This window comes from Eumetopias jubatus, unplaced genomic scaffold (genome assembly GCF_037043125.1).
Source record: "Eumetopias jubatus isolate StellerSeaLion01/CBP00866 unplaced genomic scaffold, mEumJub1_p1.0 scaffold_14, whole genome shotgun sequence".
In the NCBI taxonomy this organism is placed as follows: domain Eukaryota; kingdom Metazoa; phylum Chordata; class Mammalia; order Carnivora; family Otariidae; genus Eumetopias; species Eumetopias jubatus.
The window spans coordinates 66,588,405-66,608,150 of NW_028274820.1; the positions used below are offsets into that span (position 1 = coordinate 66,588,405).

The 19,746-nt window shown below is 34.4% G+C and overlaps 1 protein-coding gene across 1 annotated transcript in view; it reads right to left on the reverse strand.

Moving 5' to 3' along the window:
• Positions 1-19,746, reverse strand: part of DPY19L2 (dpy-19 like 2) — a 96,700-nt gene that overhangs the window by 65,684 nt on the left and 11,270 nt on the right. Inside the window, exons 5-9 of the mRNA XM_028093899.2 lie at positions 12,974-13,094; positions 10,027-10,120; positions 5,176-5,233; positions 3,366-3,457; positions 2,116-2,215 (exon numbers count right to left, since the gene is read on the reverse strand). Of these exons, the coding sequence (XP_027949700.2) occupies positions 2,116-2,215; positions 3,366-3,457; positions 5,176-5,233; positions 10,027-10,120; positions 12,974-13,094 (465 nt within the window). The remainder of the gene's footprint in view (positions 1-2,115; positions 2,216-3,365; positions 3,458-5,175; positions 5,234-10,026; positions 10,121-12,973; positions 13,095-19,746) is intronic.

The window sequence follows — 19,746 nt, forward strand, 5'->3', positions numbered from 1 at the left end:
AATATTGTGAAGATGTCAATGCTACCTAGAGCAATCTACACATTTAACGCAATCCCTATCAAAATACCATCCACTTTTTTCAAAGAAATGAAACAAATAATCCTAAAATTTGTACGGAACCAGTAAAGACCCCAAATAGCCAGAGGAAGGTTGAAAAAGCAAAGCAAAGCTGGTGGCATCACAATTCCGGACTTCAAGCTCTATTACAAAGCTGTCATCATCAAGACAGTATGATTGGCACAAAAACAGACACATAAATCAATGGAACAAAATCGAGAGCCCAGAAATGGACCCTCGACTCTATGGTCAACTAATCTTCGACAAAGCAGGAAAGACTGTCCAATGGAAAAAAGACAGTCTGTTCAACAAATGGTGTTGGGTAAATTGGACAGCCACATGCAGAAGAATGAAACTGGACCATTTCCTTACACCACACACAAAAATAGACTCAAAATGGTTGAAAGACCTCAATGTGAGACAGGAGTCCATCAAAATCCTAAAGGAGAACATAGGCAGCAACCTCTTCGACCTCAGTTGCAGCAACTTCTTCGTAGACACATCGCCAAAGGCAAGGGAAGCCAGGGCAAAAATGAACTATTGGGACTTCATCAAGATAAAAAGCTTTTGCACAGCAAAAGAAACAGTCCACAAAACCAAAAGACAACCGACAGAATGAGAGAAGATATTTGCAAATGACATATCAGATAAAGGGCTAGTATCCAAAATCTATAAAGAACTTATCAAACTCAACACCCAAAGAACAAATGATCCAATCAAGAAATGGGCAGAAGACATGAACAGATATTTTTCCAAAGAAGACATCCAAATGGCCAACAGACACATGAGAAAGTGTTTAACATTGCTCGGCATCAGGGAAATCCAAATCAAAACCTCAATGAGATACCACCTCTCATAAGTCAGAATGGCTAAAATTAACCAGTCAGGAAATGCAGATGTTGGCGGGGATGCGGAGAAAGGGGAGCCCTCCTACACTGTTGGTGGGAATGCAAGCTGGTGTAGCCACTCTGGAAAACAGTATGGCGGTTCCTCAAAAAGTTGAAAATAGAGGTACCGTACGACCCAGCAATTTCACTACTGGGTATTTACCCCAAAGATACAAATGTAGGGATCCGAAGGGGTATGTGCACCCCATGTTTATAGCAGCAATGTCCATAGTAGCCAAACTATGGAAAGAGCCAAGATGTCCATCGACAGATGAATGGATAAAGAAGTGGTGTGTGTGTGTGTGTGTGTGTGTGTGTGTGTGTGTGTGTGTGTGTGTATAATGGAATATTATGCAGCCATCAAAAAGAATGAAATCTTGCCATTTGCAACAATGTGGATGGACCTGGAGTAATGTATTATGCTGAGCGAAATAAGTCAATCAGAGAAAGATATGTATCATATGATCTCACTGATATGAACAATTCTTAATCTCAGGATACAAACTGAGGGTTGCTGGAGTGGTGGGGGGTGGGAGGCATGGGGTAGCTGGGTGATAGACATTGGGGAGGGTATGTTCTATGGTGAGTGCTGTGAATTGTGTAAGACTGTTGAATCGCAGACCTGTACTTCTGAAACAAATAATACATTATATGTTAAAGAAAAGAAGAAGATAGTAGGAAGGGAAACATGAAGGGGGGGAAATTGGAGGGGGAGACGATCCATGAGAGACTATGGACTCTGAAAAACAAACTGAGGGTTCTAGAGGGGAGGGGGTGGGGGAATGGGTTAGCCTGGTGATGGGTATTAAAGAGGGCACGTATTGAATGGAGCACTGGGTGTTATACGCCAACAATGAATCATGGAACACTACATCAAAAACTAATGATGTAATGTATAGTGATTAACATAATAAAATTTAAAAAATAATAAAAAAATTAAATAGGAAAAAGTCTTTTGCATGTTGATCATTAAGATCTGCCTAACTAAACCAGTCCATTAACTGAATGTAGATTTACATAATTTTTTAAAAATCATACACATATGTAAACTATAATTATTCCACATTTTTGAAAATCTATTAGGTCAGAAACATAATGACATTATAAAACTTCTATAAAAACAACCAAGTACATCTTGCATTGAACTTAAATTAGTTTAAAATCATCTTACCTGTGTAAAAAGTATAAACTGAGCAAACTGCCAGGGAAGCATAAAAGCAACATTGGAAAGACAGAGTGCAATAAAATGCCTTCTATTACTGATCGAGGTCCTTAATAGAGAGAATTGATACCAGTAAGTTTTACCATAAAAGTAGCCTATCACTAAACAGAAAAGCTAACTGAAAAATGATGAAATCGAATGACCCCTTACCTTTGATGTAAGGCAACAAAATATAGTTAAATTTAAAAGCCCATTAAAAAGAACTGAAAATACCTGGGTTATAAAAATGCTTAGCATAAAACAATCTTAATTAGGGCTTTAAATATTGTATCTCATTTATCAGTAAATACAATACTTTAAACATAAAAGTTTATTTTCCTTTCACTAAGCATATTAGAAATTTAATACTCCAGCAATATGGTCAGAAAATAGTGTGAACTGACCCTTCAATATCTCAAAATATATAGCCTATACGAGCCATAGCAGTTTTACATACCACTGCTTTTAGGTTTCAAAAAGCAATGAAGAAAAGTGTAAGTGTTGGTGCAATATTAACGACTATGAGAACGCTTTAAAGAAAAAAATTAAAACAATGACTAAAGAAGAATTCTAGAATGCAGTTATAAACTACTGTATGTTGAAGTTTAAACTGCCCAGTCTACAATTAAAAGATGTATCAGTAACCAACACCTTTTACCACAGATGGTTTTAGTATCTTTTAGAATATGAAAAAAGAATTGTAAACATTTTGTGTAAATAATAAAAGTTGTATTAGATTTTGATAAATCCTTATACTATGGTATACAAATTTTCAAAAGCAAAATTTTAAATGTTTATGTTGTTTAGTAATATTATCACAAAATATATTATGTTCTGTTATCTTATATTTACCAAACAAAAGTGACTTCTGGCTAAGCTACAGAGTATATAGCATATGTACTCAAGGCTACAGTCCTAAATGTTGTGGTTAACACATTTCATTCCATGAAACCCCTGACTAGTTAGAATAAAATCACTTCCAAAAATTGGAAAATAAACCATCTTTCTAGGAATTTATATGACCTAAAACCTGTAGTCTAGACTCTTAAATAGAAAGCAACTTTTTACATAGTAATTTTAGATTACTTTCTCAACTGGATACTCTATTTTTAAAGTAACTAAAAATAAAGGGAAAACAAAATTTGATAATTATAACTTAATATGTTGAAGTATATTTTAAGAAAGTTAAAATTTATTTAGATTTATTTTATAAAAATTACCTGAGAATCAAAGTTAAAATGCACATCTGAAGTACAAGAAATGGGTATGAAAAACTTTCCCGGAGAGGTGGTGTCCACATTACACGGGTAGCCTGAAATCAATAAAATACTTCACTTTATGTTCCATCGCAATAAATATTAATCTAAAAATCATGAGTAGGTTGGTTTTAATAATTTTAATACTAGACTCATTAATTTATGAATGCCTGGGATAGCTTCTCAGTTTCTGGAGCTCTCTTAATGGGCATATGGGCATTAGGTAGAGAGCCATTAACCAGCAAGTCCAGAAGCAAGTAAAACCTAAAAATGCCAAACATAAGAAACCTAAAGGGCAAACAAGATGGTAGGTATAGGAGTGGTGAGGATTTTGGAACTGAAAAACCAGATCCACATTCTAGCTCTGCAGTGAGGACCCTGGCATCCCAGGGCTTTGGCATGTATGTATGCCCAGAAAAAAATCTAACCAAGTGTCACCTGGGGCATTCACAAACACCAAGAGAGTTTAAACATAACAAGTTTAATGAGTATAAGCACACACTACAAGTAATTAAAATTGTCTCTGAATTTGTGAAATACACCTTCAAAAGAGTTAACTGTTAAGTTTCTAAAAACACCTGGAAGTATTTGGAAATCACTAATGTGATACATAAATGAAAGTACTGACATTTTGTATAGACTTTAAAACTAATTATTTTTAAGACATGAGTGAGAATATTATAAAAGTTTTATATCAAGAACTCTAAAATTCTAGAAAGAATTGAAACTCTTATAAACTCTTATTACTCCTCTTCCAAGAGACCAAAACTAAACTTTAAAAGATGGATTATGGTATGTATAAGAAAGTCAATTCATCTGGCATAATCAAAGAAAAGGTTTTGTCTTTACATGAACACACTGGTAAATGAATGCATTTGTTTAAGTTTATATATTTATGTATAATTTTTATGATTCCTTTGTCTGATTTTCTAAAATTCATCAATTATTTACCTTTTCTAGTCGTAATGGATAAAAACTTCAACCAACCCTATGTAACCCATGCCACAACATATTATATAGTTTCCAAAAGCTAGCAGTCATATTCTCTCACTTTCCAATGCTACCTCTCAGCATCGAACAGAATCTGGCACAGGTTACATACTCAGTATACTGTTGAATGAATCTAACACACTGTCGAACAGAAACTGGCACAGGTTACATACTCAGTATATTGTTGAATGAATCTAACATATTCTAAGTAAGTTTCTACGAGCTCTTTGTAGGTGGACTATATCCCATCGGACTGAGTTAGTAAATTTCTATTTTGAATTCAGCTTTTTGTGTAATTGAAAAGGCATGATGTAATAGAAGGAAGCAAGGTTTTGGAGCCAGACAGATGGAAAATGGGAAGCTCAGTTTCACCAGTTATTGAATGTGGAATCTTGTATAAGTAACATAACAACTATAAATTTCAATTTCATATCTTCTACTGTGAGGATAATAACCACCTTCCATAAAAGTGTTATGGGAGTAAATGAGATAATGTTTATATAAAGTGCCTGAACTCAATAAGTACAGTATTTCCTTTTTCAATAAAATAGAGTATTTGGATTTTCTACAAAATATAGGTACACTAAAAACCAGGCAAGATATTTCACATCATAAATTCTAATTATGTAAAGTGTGGATAGACATGATTAAAATATGAATATTAACATGATAAAATATTGCAAAGCCCTAAATAACATGCAAATTATATATTGTTTTAATGAATATATTTCCTTGTTCCTATAGAGCCCCTTCTATCTTAAAAATTATTTTCTAGAAAACAAACCTCTCCATGGTTGAAAAAGTAGCATAATACTGTAATGAGACCTCCAAGTTGAGTCCCACTGTTTAAAAAAAGAGTATACATTAATAATTCATAAAAATATAGTGAGTTTTTTACAAAATTATCTTAGAATTTGAAGTCACATTTAAAATGCTATAGTACTAAACCCCATACAAAATAATGCAAAAATTTCAAAAGTATGCATGTAATGTTTTAATCTTGAATGTACAAGTATACAAAGTATACACACAAAGTAATCTGAATTTCATAATTTGTTGTATTTAAAATATTTTCTAAATAAAACATATAAGATGTGAACATAAAAATTTTTAACAGGCAGGCCAGGACTTCAAAGTCCATATTGCATTCTCCGAATTTTCTGGAGGCCAGTTTTTTTTTGAAATTGGATTTCAGTGACTGAGACACAAACACAAGAGGCCAGCAGTTTCACTTAGCAGTGACTTTGAACTGTCTAAATTACTGCAAACATTCTTTGGTTCAGTCCCAAAGAAACCACCATGCAGAATACAAAACTCAGATCCTGAATGGCTGGTGATCATCAAAGATTAAGAACCATTTCTTAAAGTTGCCTTTTCTTTGTAAGTTGTCATCACTGTATCCACAGCTTCACACTTGGAAGACAATAAATATCACATGAATGATGGAAGAACAGAAGGAATGAGCTCAGAACAAGCAAAGCTAATGGGAAGTGATTTACCATTAACAGATTTTCACTAAAGAAAATTCAAAGGATGTCTTTGAAAAGAAAGAAATTGCGAGGAGGAAGGTGTGAGAAGCAGAACAAATGCAGCCTACAGAACGTAGGATCATGTGGATATAAATCTAAGCAAGATTTGACAATATAAACAGCAATAACTGCCTGCTGTGGAGGGGTAATAGAGGCACTAAACTATGATAATAATTATAAGATGTGAGGGGCTGTTTTGAAGCAAAGTGTCCTAAAATTCTTTGTATTGATCAGAAGGGGAAAGATCTCAATTAATTTTGGACTTCATAAAGTCAGATATGCATGTTACCATTTTATTGTTAACCACCAAAAGAAGAGAAATGGAAAATTTCTATTCTTCCTTCCAAGTTAGCACCAACAGGGGAGAGTGGCCAAGGTAAGAAATAAAAAATCTACCCCCAATTCCTATTTCTTTTGTTTCTCATATGCCATCACTTCCAATCTCCTCACGGTTTTGGCAACACTTTTACAGCCAACATTTTTTATATCTACATATCCTTCTCAAAGACTGGAGCCTAATAATGTATTTGATATTACAGAACTGTGCAACCAGTTTAGAGAAGACCATCCCCTCCTGAGGAGCTCTCCCAATGAAAAATACAGATTTAAAAAAAATTTAGTCTTGTGTAACATTTTCCATATTAAAAAAGAATAGGAGCTAATTTCAAAAATAGAACATTTTAAAGCCTGCCAACATAATCTAGAAGTAATTCTTTTCCCTCAAAATACTGAGTTTATATTTTCCTATAAGGCATAAATAAAGTACATAAAATTTTCTAGTTCCTTGAACAATTATAATGTGAACATACTTGTAACTAAAAGCATAATATCATTGGAATAGAAAACTGATCATCACACTCTGAGTCCCCACTTGATACTCCTTCAGACAGCCACTATCCTGATTTCTGTGATTATTAACATAACCACATCTATACACATATCGACAGTATGATTTAATCTGTTCTTAAACTTTACACAAATGGAAGTTGCATCTTTTAAGTTTGTGCTTACCTTCATTCATTCAACACTATATTTGTAAGATTTGTCCATGCTGATGTGTGTGGCTATAGCTCATTCATTCTCAATAGTGTATAGTATTCCACTGTATTAATGAACTGTAACGTGTACATTTCTCTGTTGTTAGATATTTGAGTTGTTTTCAGTTTGCAGCTATTACAAACAATACTGTTATATTCTTGTACATACTTCCTGATGTACATGTACAAAATTTCTTAAGCATATGTATACATACATATTTTTATATATATTAGTATAATTGGCACACAATGTTACATTAGCTTCAGGTATACGACGTAATGATTCAACATCTATACTCACAAGTGTAGCTACCACCTGTCACCACACAACGCTATTACAATGCCATTGACTATATTCCCTATGCTGTACCTTTCCACCCTGTGACTTATTCATTCCATAACTGGATGCCTGTATCCCCACCCCCCTTCCCCAGTGGCAACCACCAAGTTTGTTCCCTGTATGTATATACTTTAAATAGGAATTGTGGAGTTAGAAGACATCTACACCTTCAACTCTACTAAATTATGCACAGTTTTTCCAAAATAGTTTTACTAATTTATATGTCCATCTGCCATGGTTAAAAGTTTCTTTTGCCAGTCTAGTAGATGTGAAATAGTATGTCATGGTTTAAATTTGTATTTTTCTGATAACTAATGATGGTGGTCAACTTTACATATGTTTATTGGGGGGTAATTTGGAATTCTTCTGGTATATGTTTGATCATGAATATTTTGTGCAGTTTTCTATTGGGCTGTCTATCTTCTTAGTCTTTGCCTACCCTCTAGAATATACATTCCATGAAGAGAGAGATTGTATTCCTGGCACCTAGAGTACTGCTTCTGGTCACAGTAAGCATTCAGTAAATTAAATCACCAAATTAATGATTGTAATGTCTGGATACTATGTTGGGTATATGCTTTGCAATATCTTTTCCCAGTCTGTGGCTTATCATTTTATTGTATAATATCTTGAGGAACTTAAATTCTTCCCATCAAATTTATTAGTTTTCTTCTTCATGGCAAAACTTTTCTTAAGTTTAAAATAAATCTTTTCTTATCCCAAGTTACTGATATTCTTCTATATCACATTTTAAGCATTTTATAACTTTGTCTTTCATATTTTGTAATCTAACTTGAATTTAATTTTCATATAGTTCCAACTTCTCTTTGTTCCTTATGCTCTTTCAATTATTCCAGCACCATTTATTGAGAAAATGGTCCTTACCGACTGACGTACAAGATCCACTCTATCATACATCAAGTGTCTTTAAATGGGACAAGTGTTTTTGAGACCTGCTTTATTTCACAGATCTACTTGCCTATCCCTATGCCACAATCACATTGCCTTATTTATATTGGCTTTATAATACAGAAATGATTACTAAAGCAAGTCCTCCTATCTTGCTCAAGAATGTCTCCACTATTTTAGGCCCTTTGCATTTCTGAACAATTTTAAAATCAGTTTACCAAGGCAAACAAAATTGGCAATGTATTGAATCTATAAATCAATTGGAATAACTCTCAACTTTTTAATTTTGTCTTCTAATCCATGATTTATTTATATTTATTTAGATATCCATTTATTTAGATTTCCCAAAAGTCTCTAAAAAAGTTCTACAATTTTCCCAAAGAGGTCATATATATTTCTTGTCAGATAGTTATCAAAAATTTCATGCTTTCAATGCTTTTCTAAATGGCATCCTTTTAAAATTTCACTTAAAAAAACAAAGTATAGATTTACAATGTCTGCATATTAATTTTTGTATTCAGTAACATAAATTTTCTTATTAATACTTTATCCATAGATTCTTTTGGATTTTCTACATAAAATCTTGTGATCTGCTTTTAAGGACAGACACTTGTTTCTTTTTTCCAAGTTTTCCAATCTTTATACTTACTACTACTTTTTCTTGACTTACTGTGCTGGATAGGATACCTGGTACAATGTTGCAAATGTCACAATTTTTTATTGGTACTATGCTAGTATTTTTAAGCTGAAAATTTCCTAAAACAAGAAGTGTATATATATGTTAATCTCTACATAGACATAAACCCTATGAAAACCCAATATGAACTCAATACTTACCGAAAGATTAGATCTAGATTTTTAACTTTAAATGTTGTGCAGTTCAAGAATAACATTATAAAGAAAGCTGATGATCAGTTAGGAATATATTCTGCTGTAAGAAACAAAACCTAACAGAAGTGACTTAAATAACGTGGATGTTTATTATGTCATTCAACAAGAAAATGAAAGGTAAGTGTTGGCATTGGTTCAGCAGCACAAGGTCGTTAGGGCAGACTTATGCTATGTTTATGGCCTTTCCCTCAGGGTCACAAGATGACAGCAGCAGCTCCAGGTATCGCACTTAAGTTTAAAAGCAGGAGACAGAGAAGGGACAGCTGAAATCTATCCTTTTATGAGAAAGACAAATGCTTTCCTAGGTGTAAACAAGACTGATTTCACCGTATTTTTCAATGAAAAAACTACCTCATATGGCTATCCCAAGAAGCAATGGAGAGTGGGAAGCAAAATACATAATTGTCGTAATTAACTTCAACCTATCACCTGAGACTGGACACACTGCTACCCCAAACCAAACTGTGGTACTATTAACAAGAAAGATAGGTTATCAAATGTGTCTGCTACAGTGATACACGTTTTCTTTTACTGCTTTCTTAATTTCACATTTACAGACACGAAGATTAGAAATAATCTGCCACTAATGCCAACCAAAGATTCCTCTGTTATAGTAATTTTACATATTGTCTAGAAGTATTCTCGTTAAAAACTTCAAGGAATCTTAATTAGTTTAAAAAAAATCCCCACAAGGATAAAAGAGAGGCCTTTAAGATATTTTATTTATTTTTTATTTTTTTGGCCTTTAAGATATTTTAGTGACAGCTCCAGTTTCTGGTTGTGCAATATTAGCTACGTTTCTGAAAAAAATAAATTTATAAAATTCTATATTAATCAATTCATCTCATAATCATCCTTTTCATTTAATCAGAAAATGTCAGCCAGTCCTTATAAGCCCACTGAAAGATCTTTTAATACAGTAATCTTACCTCAGGTATGCACCATATATGAAGAACAATCCCATCATTACTCCATTTAAAATAAAAATCACAGCAACATAAAAGCAAGCAGGGTCTCCCAATCCTTTAAAAAGACACAGATTATTCAGTATTTAATGAATAAATGACTATAAAGCAATTGGGCATAATTATCTCAGTGCTTTATAATCAAGTGTTCATGAACTTGCTGAAAACATTCACTGTTCAGATTGCTGCTCTATTTAATAGTTACAGAAGTACTTTACTTGAGGTATTATTATACTGTAATGATTAGCTGGTGCTTCACTTTGTTTAGATGATGCTGCTCTTGTTCATTATCTACAACTCTCTGTGGAGAGTCACCGCATGCATTACAGGAGAAAACCCACTGCATTATTTTTTCCTTTGCCAGGCTCTAGGATGAGTAAGATATGGCCCCTGAACTCAAGCAGCACCTTTAGTCCATATGAGATGACCTACTTACTTGATCCATTACTATGTATAGACAAAACCTTAATTCTTAATATATCCCACATATAAATGTGTGTGTGTGTGTGTGTGTGTGTGTGTGTGTGTGTAAGCACACATATAGCCTATTAGGTGCTATACAATCATCACACAGAATTCCCAGAACGGATCTATGAGATTAGTTAGCAAGAAAATACTCTTACTACTGACTGAGATAACAGAACACAGAAAACTTAAATAGTTTGCCAAAAGGTATTTAGGTGTAACTGATGGAGCCAAGATCTGAAGGCTGGCTTTTCTGATTCCTTCTACTTCTCTGACCATTCCTTTTCAGGCTGTTGTAATAACCTCCTCTATTACACACCACACCTCTTCACTGTTGGATCACCTTAGGTTCTGTCATAGGCCCTCTTCTTTTCTCAATCTGCATATTCTCCTTAAGGAAATTCTCTTTTTAATATTTTCACTTATTTTATAAATTCAATTAGTTAACACATAGTGTATCATTGGTTTCAGATGTAGAGTTCAGTAATTCATCAGTTGCATATAACACCCAGTGTTTATTACATCATGTGCCCTCGTTAATGTCCATCACTCAGGTACCCCATCCCTCCCACCTCCCCTCCAGCAACCCTCAGTTTCCTATGGTTATGAGTCTCTTATGGTTATTTTGTCTCCTTCTCTGATTTTGTCTTATTTTATTTTTCCCTCCCTTCCCCTCTGATCCTGTTTTTTTCTTAAATTCTACATATGAGAGAAACCATATGATAATTGTCTTTCTCTGATTGACTTATTTCGCTCAGCATAATACCCTCCAGTTTCATCCATATTGATGTAAATGGTAAGATTTCATCCTTTTTGGTAGCTGGGTAATATCCCAGTGTGTGTGTGTGTGTGTGTGTGTGTGTGTGTGTGTGTGTGTGTGTGTGTGTGTGTGTGTGTGTGTGTGTGTATCAGATCTTCTTTATCCATTCATCTGTTTATGGACATCCGGGCTCTTTCCATAGTTTGGCTATTGTGGACATTGCCACTATAAACATTGGGGTGCAGGTGCCCCTTTGGATCACAACGTTTGTATCCTTTGGATAAATACCTAGTAGTGCAATTGCTGGGTTGTAGGGTAGCTCTACTTTTAACTTCTTGAGGACCATCTATACTGTCTTCCAGAGTGGCTGTACCAGCTTGCATTCTCACCAGCAGCATAAGAGGGTTCCCCTTTCTCCACATCCTCATCAACATCTGTTGTTTCCTGACTTGTTAATTTTAGCCACTCTCCACAGTGTAGGGATAGAGGGAACATACCTCAATATCATTAAAGCCATATATGAAAAGCTTCCCACAGAGAATATCATTCTCAATGGGGAAAAACAGAGCTTTTCCTCTAAGGTCAGGAACACAATAGGGATGTCCACTCTCACCACTGCTGTTCAAAATAGTACTAGAAAAGTCCTAGCCTTAGCAATCAGACAACAGAAGAAATAAAGGGCATCCAAATTGGCAAAGAAGAAGTAAAACTTTCTCTCTTCGCAGATGACATGATCCTTTATGTGGAAAACCCAGAAGACTCCACCCCAAAATTGCTAGGTCTCATACAGGAATCCTTAAGGAAATTCTTATACTTCCAAGGCTCCAATGATCATCTGTATACAGATGACTCCAAGTTTATATTAGACCAGAACTTTCTTCTTCCTATATATGTCCAGGCAGGTAGCCCTTGACACCTCCACTTTGCGGTCTCCCAGGTACTTTAAACTACTGTAGCAATTCAAAGCTGCTACTCTTAAAATGTTTTTACCATTCGGAGAAACTCAATCACTTAAGCCAGAAACCGGTGTTACATGACTTCACTCTCTTTCCCCCTCCCATCAATCCATTACCAAATCTTGTCACTTCTGCTTCCAAAATCTCCCAAGTATCTGCATTTTCCAGTTATCTGTCCTGCAGTCAGCTGCTGAGAGAATAACAGTCTCCTCTCTGGCAACACTGAACCCACTTTTGTCCTTTACTAATATCTTTTCCATATAACTGGCAAAATAATGTTTTTAAAATGTTAACTTGCTAAAATTATTCAATGAGTAAAGTATAAAATCCTCAGCCAGCAAGTGGTCTTTTGTTTTCTGACCCTTGCTTACATTCCCAGCATCATTTCACACCATTTTTCTCTCTTTCTCTCTCTGCACCCAGAAGTCTAGCATTCTTTCAGTTTTCTCTCGCCTTGGGACTTCTGAATATTCTGGTTCCTATTCTTGAAACACTTCTCTCTTACTCCTAACCTTAGCAACCTCATTTTATTTGTAATACCCATCACGACTGTAACTACTAATGCCCTTCTTATGCGTAAACTCTGCGAGGGTGAGGTCCGTGACTACCTGGGTCATCTTGATCCCAACAGTAAATACTAACCTATCACTCAGTGACAGCTTAATGAATATCATATATGCACATATATACAATTAATGACAACACAGCAACATTTTAGAAAGAAACATGCCTTCACAACTTTGAACTTCATTTAAAGGTTCTACTCTGGTGACATTCCAGCAGGTCTTAGCTTCTAGTCCAAATAAATTCATTATTCCCACAAATGTGCGATAACAGAAGGCTATAATCACCTACAGAGACAAAAACAAAAAGAGATGATGGAAGAAAAGATCCTATCTTCATAATAATAATTTTTCCAAAATACTATTTTATGATGGTTTCCTTTGACATTATAAACTTTGACAAATTTATTTAAATCATTTCACTTGGAAAACAGTCATTTTAAAGTTATATATATATACACATACAATAAACTAAATTTGTATATTACTGATTAGTGCACATCTGCAAAAATTTGTTATGATCACCATCTCTGTAGTATTCTTTGATCGATTCTACATAAATAACAGTAGCTGTAAAATAAGTAAATAGCATAATTAAAATATGATGGTGATTAATAGGAAAATACAATGATTTACAGGAATATTTCATAACATTTCATTTATTGAATTTATTTGCTTCACAGTCTAAAAAATATAAAACCAACTGCATATGGAGTAATAGCTCCTGTGCCCATTAAAACTTTGACCAAGCAGGTTTAATTAACCAATTCTTCCCATTCTGCAAACCACTTTGTGAAGTTTAAAGACAAGGGAAAAGAACAACCATAGAAAACTACAAACAAAATGCTCATGCCTGAGAGTTTTTTTTTTTAAATAATTTATAGATTTGGGAAAAATAACACAACATCATTGGGAAAAGAATAAAAAAATAAAGAGTTCAAAGTGAAAGTGAAAACCACCCAGAGCTAACTATTTTTTAATATTTTGGTGATCATCCTTCCAGTCTGCCCCTTGGTATATAAAAACACTTAGCTAGATCCAGTATCCTATAATATTATGTAAGATGCTAAGATAATACACATCACCAAACATCATAAACATCTTTCCATATACAAAAAGTATAAATTTATTATTTTATCACTTACTCTTATAAACCTGACCTTATACAAAAAAATTGTAGTATATATTCTTGTGTATTTATCGTCCATGTACGAAAACTTACCACATTAAATGTATGTGCTAAATCTAGAATTATATTCCTTTCTGAGACACAGCTTGATAGAATAAGAAAACACTGCTTTGAAGTCAGAATTGAACACAAATTCTGACTCTGCAAGTTATGGTTTGATATCCTGAAGTAAATCCTTCAACCTCTGAATGTTGGCCACTTCATCTATAAAATGATGTTAATAATAACCATCTTGCAGGAGTGATGGGGGATTAGAGCTTACATGCTGGCATATAGTTAAGCATTAAATGCTTTGCCTTTTCAAAATACATTATTCCAAACTTAACACTTTTAGCTTTGGGTGAGAAATTAATCTCCTTATGAACACAAAAAGTATGGACATTCATTTCAACATTGAAGTACCGTATAAGGTTGCAAGCATATCTAGATCTTCTCCATATTGTATCTACACAATGTGAAATAAGACTGAATGATTCCTTGTTGCCTCATCCTTTATGATACTATTTAAGTTATCATGATTATTTTTCATAACATCAAGGAGACTGAAAACTGCTAATTATTCACTATCTTTGAATAAGTAAAAAGAAAAAATTAGCTGTCTTAAGAGAACATACTGTTAGAAATTAACGCAACAAGAAACAGCGATTTTACTAAAGTTCTAAAAATAACCCTAAAACTAGTGTAATAAGCTAAATCCTCATCTTATACACACAGAATAAGTCAACATTAACTAAAATTGAAGATTCGAGAAATCAGTTGTCTTTTAAATTTTTGCACTTACACTAGAGTCATACAGATAATCATCAGAGGAAATAAGAACAGAAGAGTGTCTCTGAAGGTAAGCTGGGATATAAAGAAAGCTGGTGCAGAAAACAGCTTCTTTCATCTTAGAACTTAGGTCTATACTATACAATTGTTACTACTGAAAATTACATTGAAAAATACTTACAGAAATTTTATAAAAAGGGGGGGCACCTGGGTGGCTTAGTCGCTTAAGTGTCTGACTTTTGATTTTGGCTCAGGTCATGATCTCAAGGTCGTGAGATCGAGCCTCGTGTCAGGCTCCACACTGGGCATGGAGGCTGCTTAAGATTTTCTCTCTCCCTCTCCCCTTACCCCTCCCCCACCTCTTTTTTCCCCCCTCTCTAAAAAAAAGGAAAAAAGAAATCTGGGAAGCCCCCAAGTACTTGGAAATTAAACAACATAATACCAAATATCCAACAGATCAAAGAGAAAAATCAATGGGAAATTAGAAAATAACTTGAACAGAACAAAAATGAAAAACAATATATAAATAGTTAAATAATACGAATTTCTGCTTTGGAGAAGATGGAGTAGACGTACTTTCTGCTATTTCTTCTGGGAATTATATAAATTAAACATAAGAAGACCCTGAAAGGTAGAGAGAAGGCAAACTACCTAGGGATCTTAGGACCCAAGGAACAACATGGTGATGAGTCTCCTGGACTTTCCTTTTGCCTCATTTTCTCAGATTTGTAGTTAAAGAGCCTGACAACCAGAAACACCAATGGGTTCAGACACAAAAAAAGACTGACAAAAGCCTGCTCTCTCTAGCTAAAGGACCAGGAAAGTGGCAGCCTAGGAATACATAAAAATTTTATAAACAATAAGCTCTCCCCTCACCCAAATACCACAGAAAACAACAATAACAACAACAAAAACCCATATGGTCCCACCAATAAAGGTCAAATTGGGAACTAGACTTCAACCTTCTCTAAACTTTTAACAATTCATCTCAACTCACCCACTAAGATGTTGTTAAGACAAAGCCAAATAGGATGCTCTCTATCCCCATGGTGTCAGTATAGACCATGTAAGGAGCCTGGACTTCTACCCCAACCAGCAATAAGTCATCCTTTTCCCTTCCCAGTGTGGTAATGTCAGAGGAGGCTTAGTGAGGAGTCAGGGCTTTCATTATCACCCAGGGGTAACAAGGCGATCCACACCATGGTGTCTGCAGAGATCGGAGTTGGTCAGAACTCTGATCCCACTCAAACGTAATGAGGAATACCTCTACCCTGGGGTCAACAGAGGCCAAGAGAGAAACCTGGACTTCAATACCCAACTGGCAATAACAAGATGGCAGACGTCCTCCTTCCTTTGCTGGAGTGATGCCAAAGAAAGCCAGGTAAAACTAAGGTTTAAATAAGATCCAGTTTCATAAAATAATGTTCAAATGTCCATCAACGAATGGACATTGATATCCAATATAATGAAACTCACTCATCATATCAAGAACCATAAGGATCTCAAACTGAATGGAAAAAAAAAGAGATTCCAAAAATGAGATGACAAAAATATTAGAATAATTGCTCCAATGAGAAATTATGAATGTGCTGGAAACAAAAACCCAGAAAGGCTCAGGAAAGAAATAGAAGATATGAAAGAAACAAACAAAAATTTCAGAACTGAAAAATACAATAACCAAAACTAAAACTCAATGGATGGGCTTAACAGCTGAATGAAGGGATAGAGGAAAATAATCCATGAACTCACAGACAAAGCAATAGAAATTGCTCAATCTGGGCAACAGAGAAAAAACAGATTTGGAAAAAATAATAATAATAAGGTTCCCTAGGGACCTCTGGGACTATAAGAAAAGATCAAACATTTGTTATCACTGAAGTCTTGGAAAGAGAAAAGAGAGAAGAAACCAAAGCTGAGCAAAACAAAAATAGGATAAAACCAAAGAAATCCACACCAAGACACATTACACTTTTGAAAACTTTTAAACATCATACTTCTGAACACTTGTGAAAACTAAAAAAATAATAGACAGATAGATAGCAACAAGGAAGGAAAAAAAATCTTATCTAAAGGAGAAAAACAATTCAATTGACAACAGATTTCTCATCAGAAACCATGAAAGGCCAGAATAAAGTAGCATAATTATCAAATGCTGAAAGAAAAAAACTGTCAACCTAGAATCCTATATCCAGCAAAAAAAAAAAAAAAAAATAGTCTTCAAGAATTAAAGGGAGTTTTACATGAAGGATGAAACAAAACTAGTAAAGTATATTGTTAGGAGACTTACCCTAAAAGAATGGCTAAAGAAAATTCTCTAAACAGAAATGAAATTATAAAAGAAGGCATCTTAGAACATAAGGAAGAAATTTTAAAAATGGATAAAATAAACCTCACTTCTCGAGTTTTTTAAAAATAAGTTTGAAGGCTAAAAGAAACATCATAGTACTGTCTGATGTAGTTTTAAATGGATGTAGAAGAAATATTTAAGATGATGATGTTATGAAGGGAGAAGAGTAAAGAGATGTAAAGAGAGGTAAGCATCTCATTTGAACTAGTAAAATGATAGCAGAAGTAGACTGTAGTAAGTTATGCATAGGTAATATACATAATATAGTGAGGTCACAGGGCAAACTCCTATTCCCCATATTGGAGACTGACAGGCAAATTGAGAGAATCACAACTTAGTGGAACAGAAACCCATGAGCAAAAACCCCCACGGGAAGCAGTTGGAGAGTAGGAAAAAATTAAACTATAATTGATAAATTGCTGGAGGCATAAGGTAGACAAGTCTGAGAGTCAAAATTCCAGGGAGACCCAGTAATAGGGGAAATGCCAGCACATTTATGAGTTTTACTTCTAGGAGCTCACCAGGCTCTTACAGCGAATATCAGAGAAAAATCTCCTGCTTTTGGCAAGGGGTAGTAGAAAAAAGACCATTTTGAAATACACCAGAGCACTCTCTTCTTCTTAACAAAGCCTGCCTCAGGAGAAATTATTTTACTAGAGCCAATCTACTAAGGTTTTATCAGAACCTAACAGAGAGGGAAGCAGGGAAATACCCAATTCCAGCCCCTTCTAGCCATCCTGTTGCACCTAAGCAGGAGAAAAAACCTGAGAAGAACTTGTGAAGTTCACAGCCCAGAGGCACAGGTTCATAAAAGACTGACACCTAGTGAGAGGATTATAGAATACTTACACCACACTACTAAAAGCCTATTTACGGCAGTTCTTATTACTCAGGACATCAGGTCCAGCCATTAAGAAACGATTACAAGGCATACTAAAAGCCAAAAACACAGCTGAAGAAATAGAACAAGCATCAGAAACCAGACATGGCAGGGATGTTGGAATTATCAAATTGGGAATTTAGAACAACTATGATTAATATGTTAAAAATTATAATGGATAAAGTAAATAGCATGTAAGAACAGATAGGTAATGTAAGCAGAAAGAAAGAAATTCTTAAAAAGTACCAAAAAGAATTGCTAGAGATCAAAAACACTGTAACAGAAATCAAGAATGCCTTTGATTGACTTATTAGTAGACTGGACATAGCTGAAGAAAAATCCCTGAGCCTGAGTATATTTCAATAGAAACCTCTAAAACTGAAAAGCCAAAATAAAAAAGACAAAACAAAAAAACAACAACAACACATGGTGCTTGGGTGGCTCAGTCGGTTAAGCCTCTGCCTTCAGCTCAGGTCATGATCCCAGCGTCCTGGGATCAAGCCCAGGTTCTGGCTCCCTGCTCAGTGGGGAGTCTGCTTAGCCCTCTCCCTCTGCCCCTCCCCCACCTCATGCTCACACACATGCTCTCTCTCAAATAAATAAAATCTTTAAAAACAAACAAACAGTAACAACAAAAAAACCCTGGAATATTCAAGAACCGTGGGACAATAAAAGGTGTACTATACACATAATGGGAATACCAGAAGGAGGAGGGAGAAAGGAACAGAAGAAATATTTGAAATGACTCAGGAGTCCTTCAAATTGATGTCAGATACCAAACCACAAACCAGGAAGCTCAGAGAACACCAACCATGATAAATGCCAAAAAATGACACCAAGGAATGTTGTATTCCAACTACAGAAAATCAAAGATAAAGAAAAAATTCTGAAAAAAGCTAGAAAAAAAAAGACACATTACTTATATGGGAGTAAAGATAAGAATTACATCTGACTTTTCCTCAGAAACCATTCAAACAAGAAGAAACTGGGCTGCTATATTTAAAGTGCTGAGAAAAAAAATGAACTTAGAATTCTGTATCATGTAAAATTATCCTTTAACAGTGAAGGAGAAATAAAGACTTTCTCAAACAAAAATTGAGGGACTTTGTATAAAAGTTCTTTAGAGGGGACAAAAAAAATATAGATCAGAAATTTGCATTTACATAAAGAAAAAAGAGCATCAAAAAAAGAAAAGTGAAGATAAAATAGAAACTTTCCTTTTTCTTATTCTTAACTGATCTAACATATAAGCTTTGTTCAAAATAGTAACAGCAACAATGTATTCAACTATGTATAATTATGAATGTGTATATATTTATGTATAGGTGACATGAATGACAGAAAGGATTCAGGGGTTGGGAGGGAGGAATTACAATTATTTTGTTATTATAAGGTACTGACACTACCCAGGAAGTGGCTTAATATTATTTGAAAGAGGTCTTGGATTAGTCATAAATGTATATTATAAACTCTAGGGCAACCAAAAAGTGTAAAAAAAAGAATTATAACTGATATCCTAAAAAAGGAGAGAAAATGCAGTAATATAAAAGCTCAATTAAAACCACAAAAGGCATAGAAAGAATGGAAGTAAAAACACTAAAAAAAACAAAGGCAACAAATAGAAAATAGTAACAAATATAGTAGATATCAATCCAACTTTATCAATTATTACTTTGAATGTTAATGATATAAGTGTACCAATCAACAGATAGAAATTGTCAACGTGGATCAGAAAAGAAGACCCAACCACATGTTA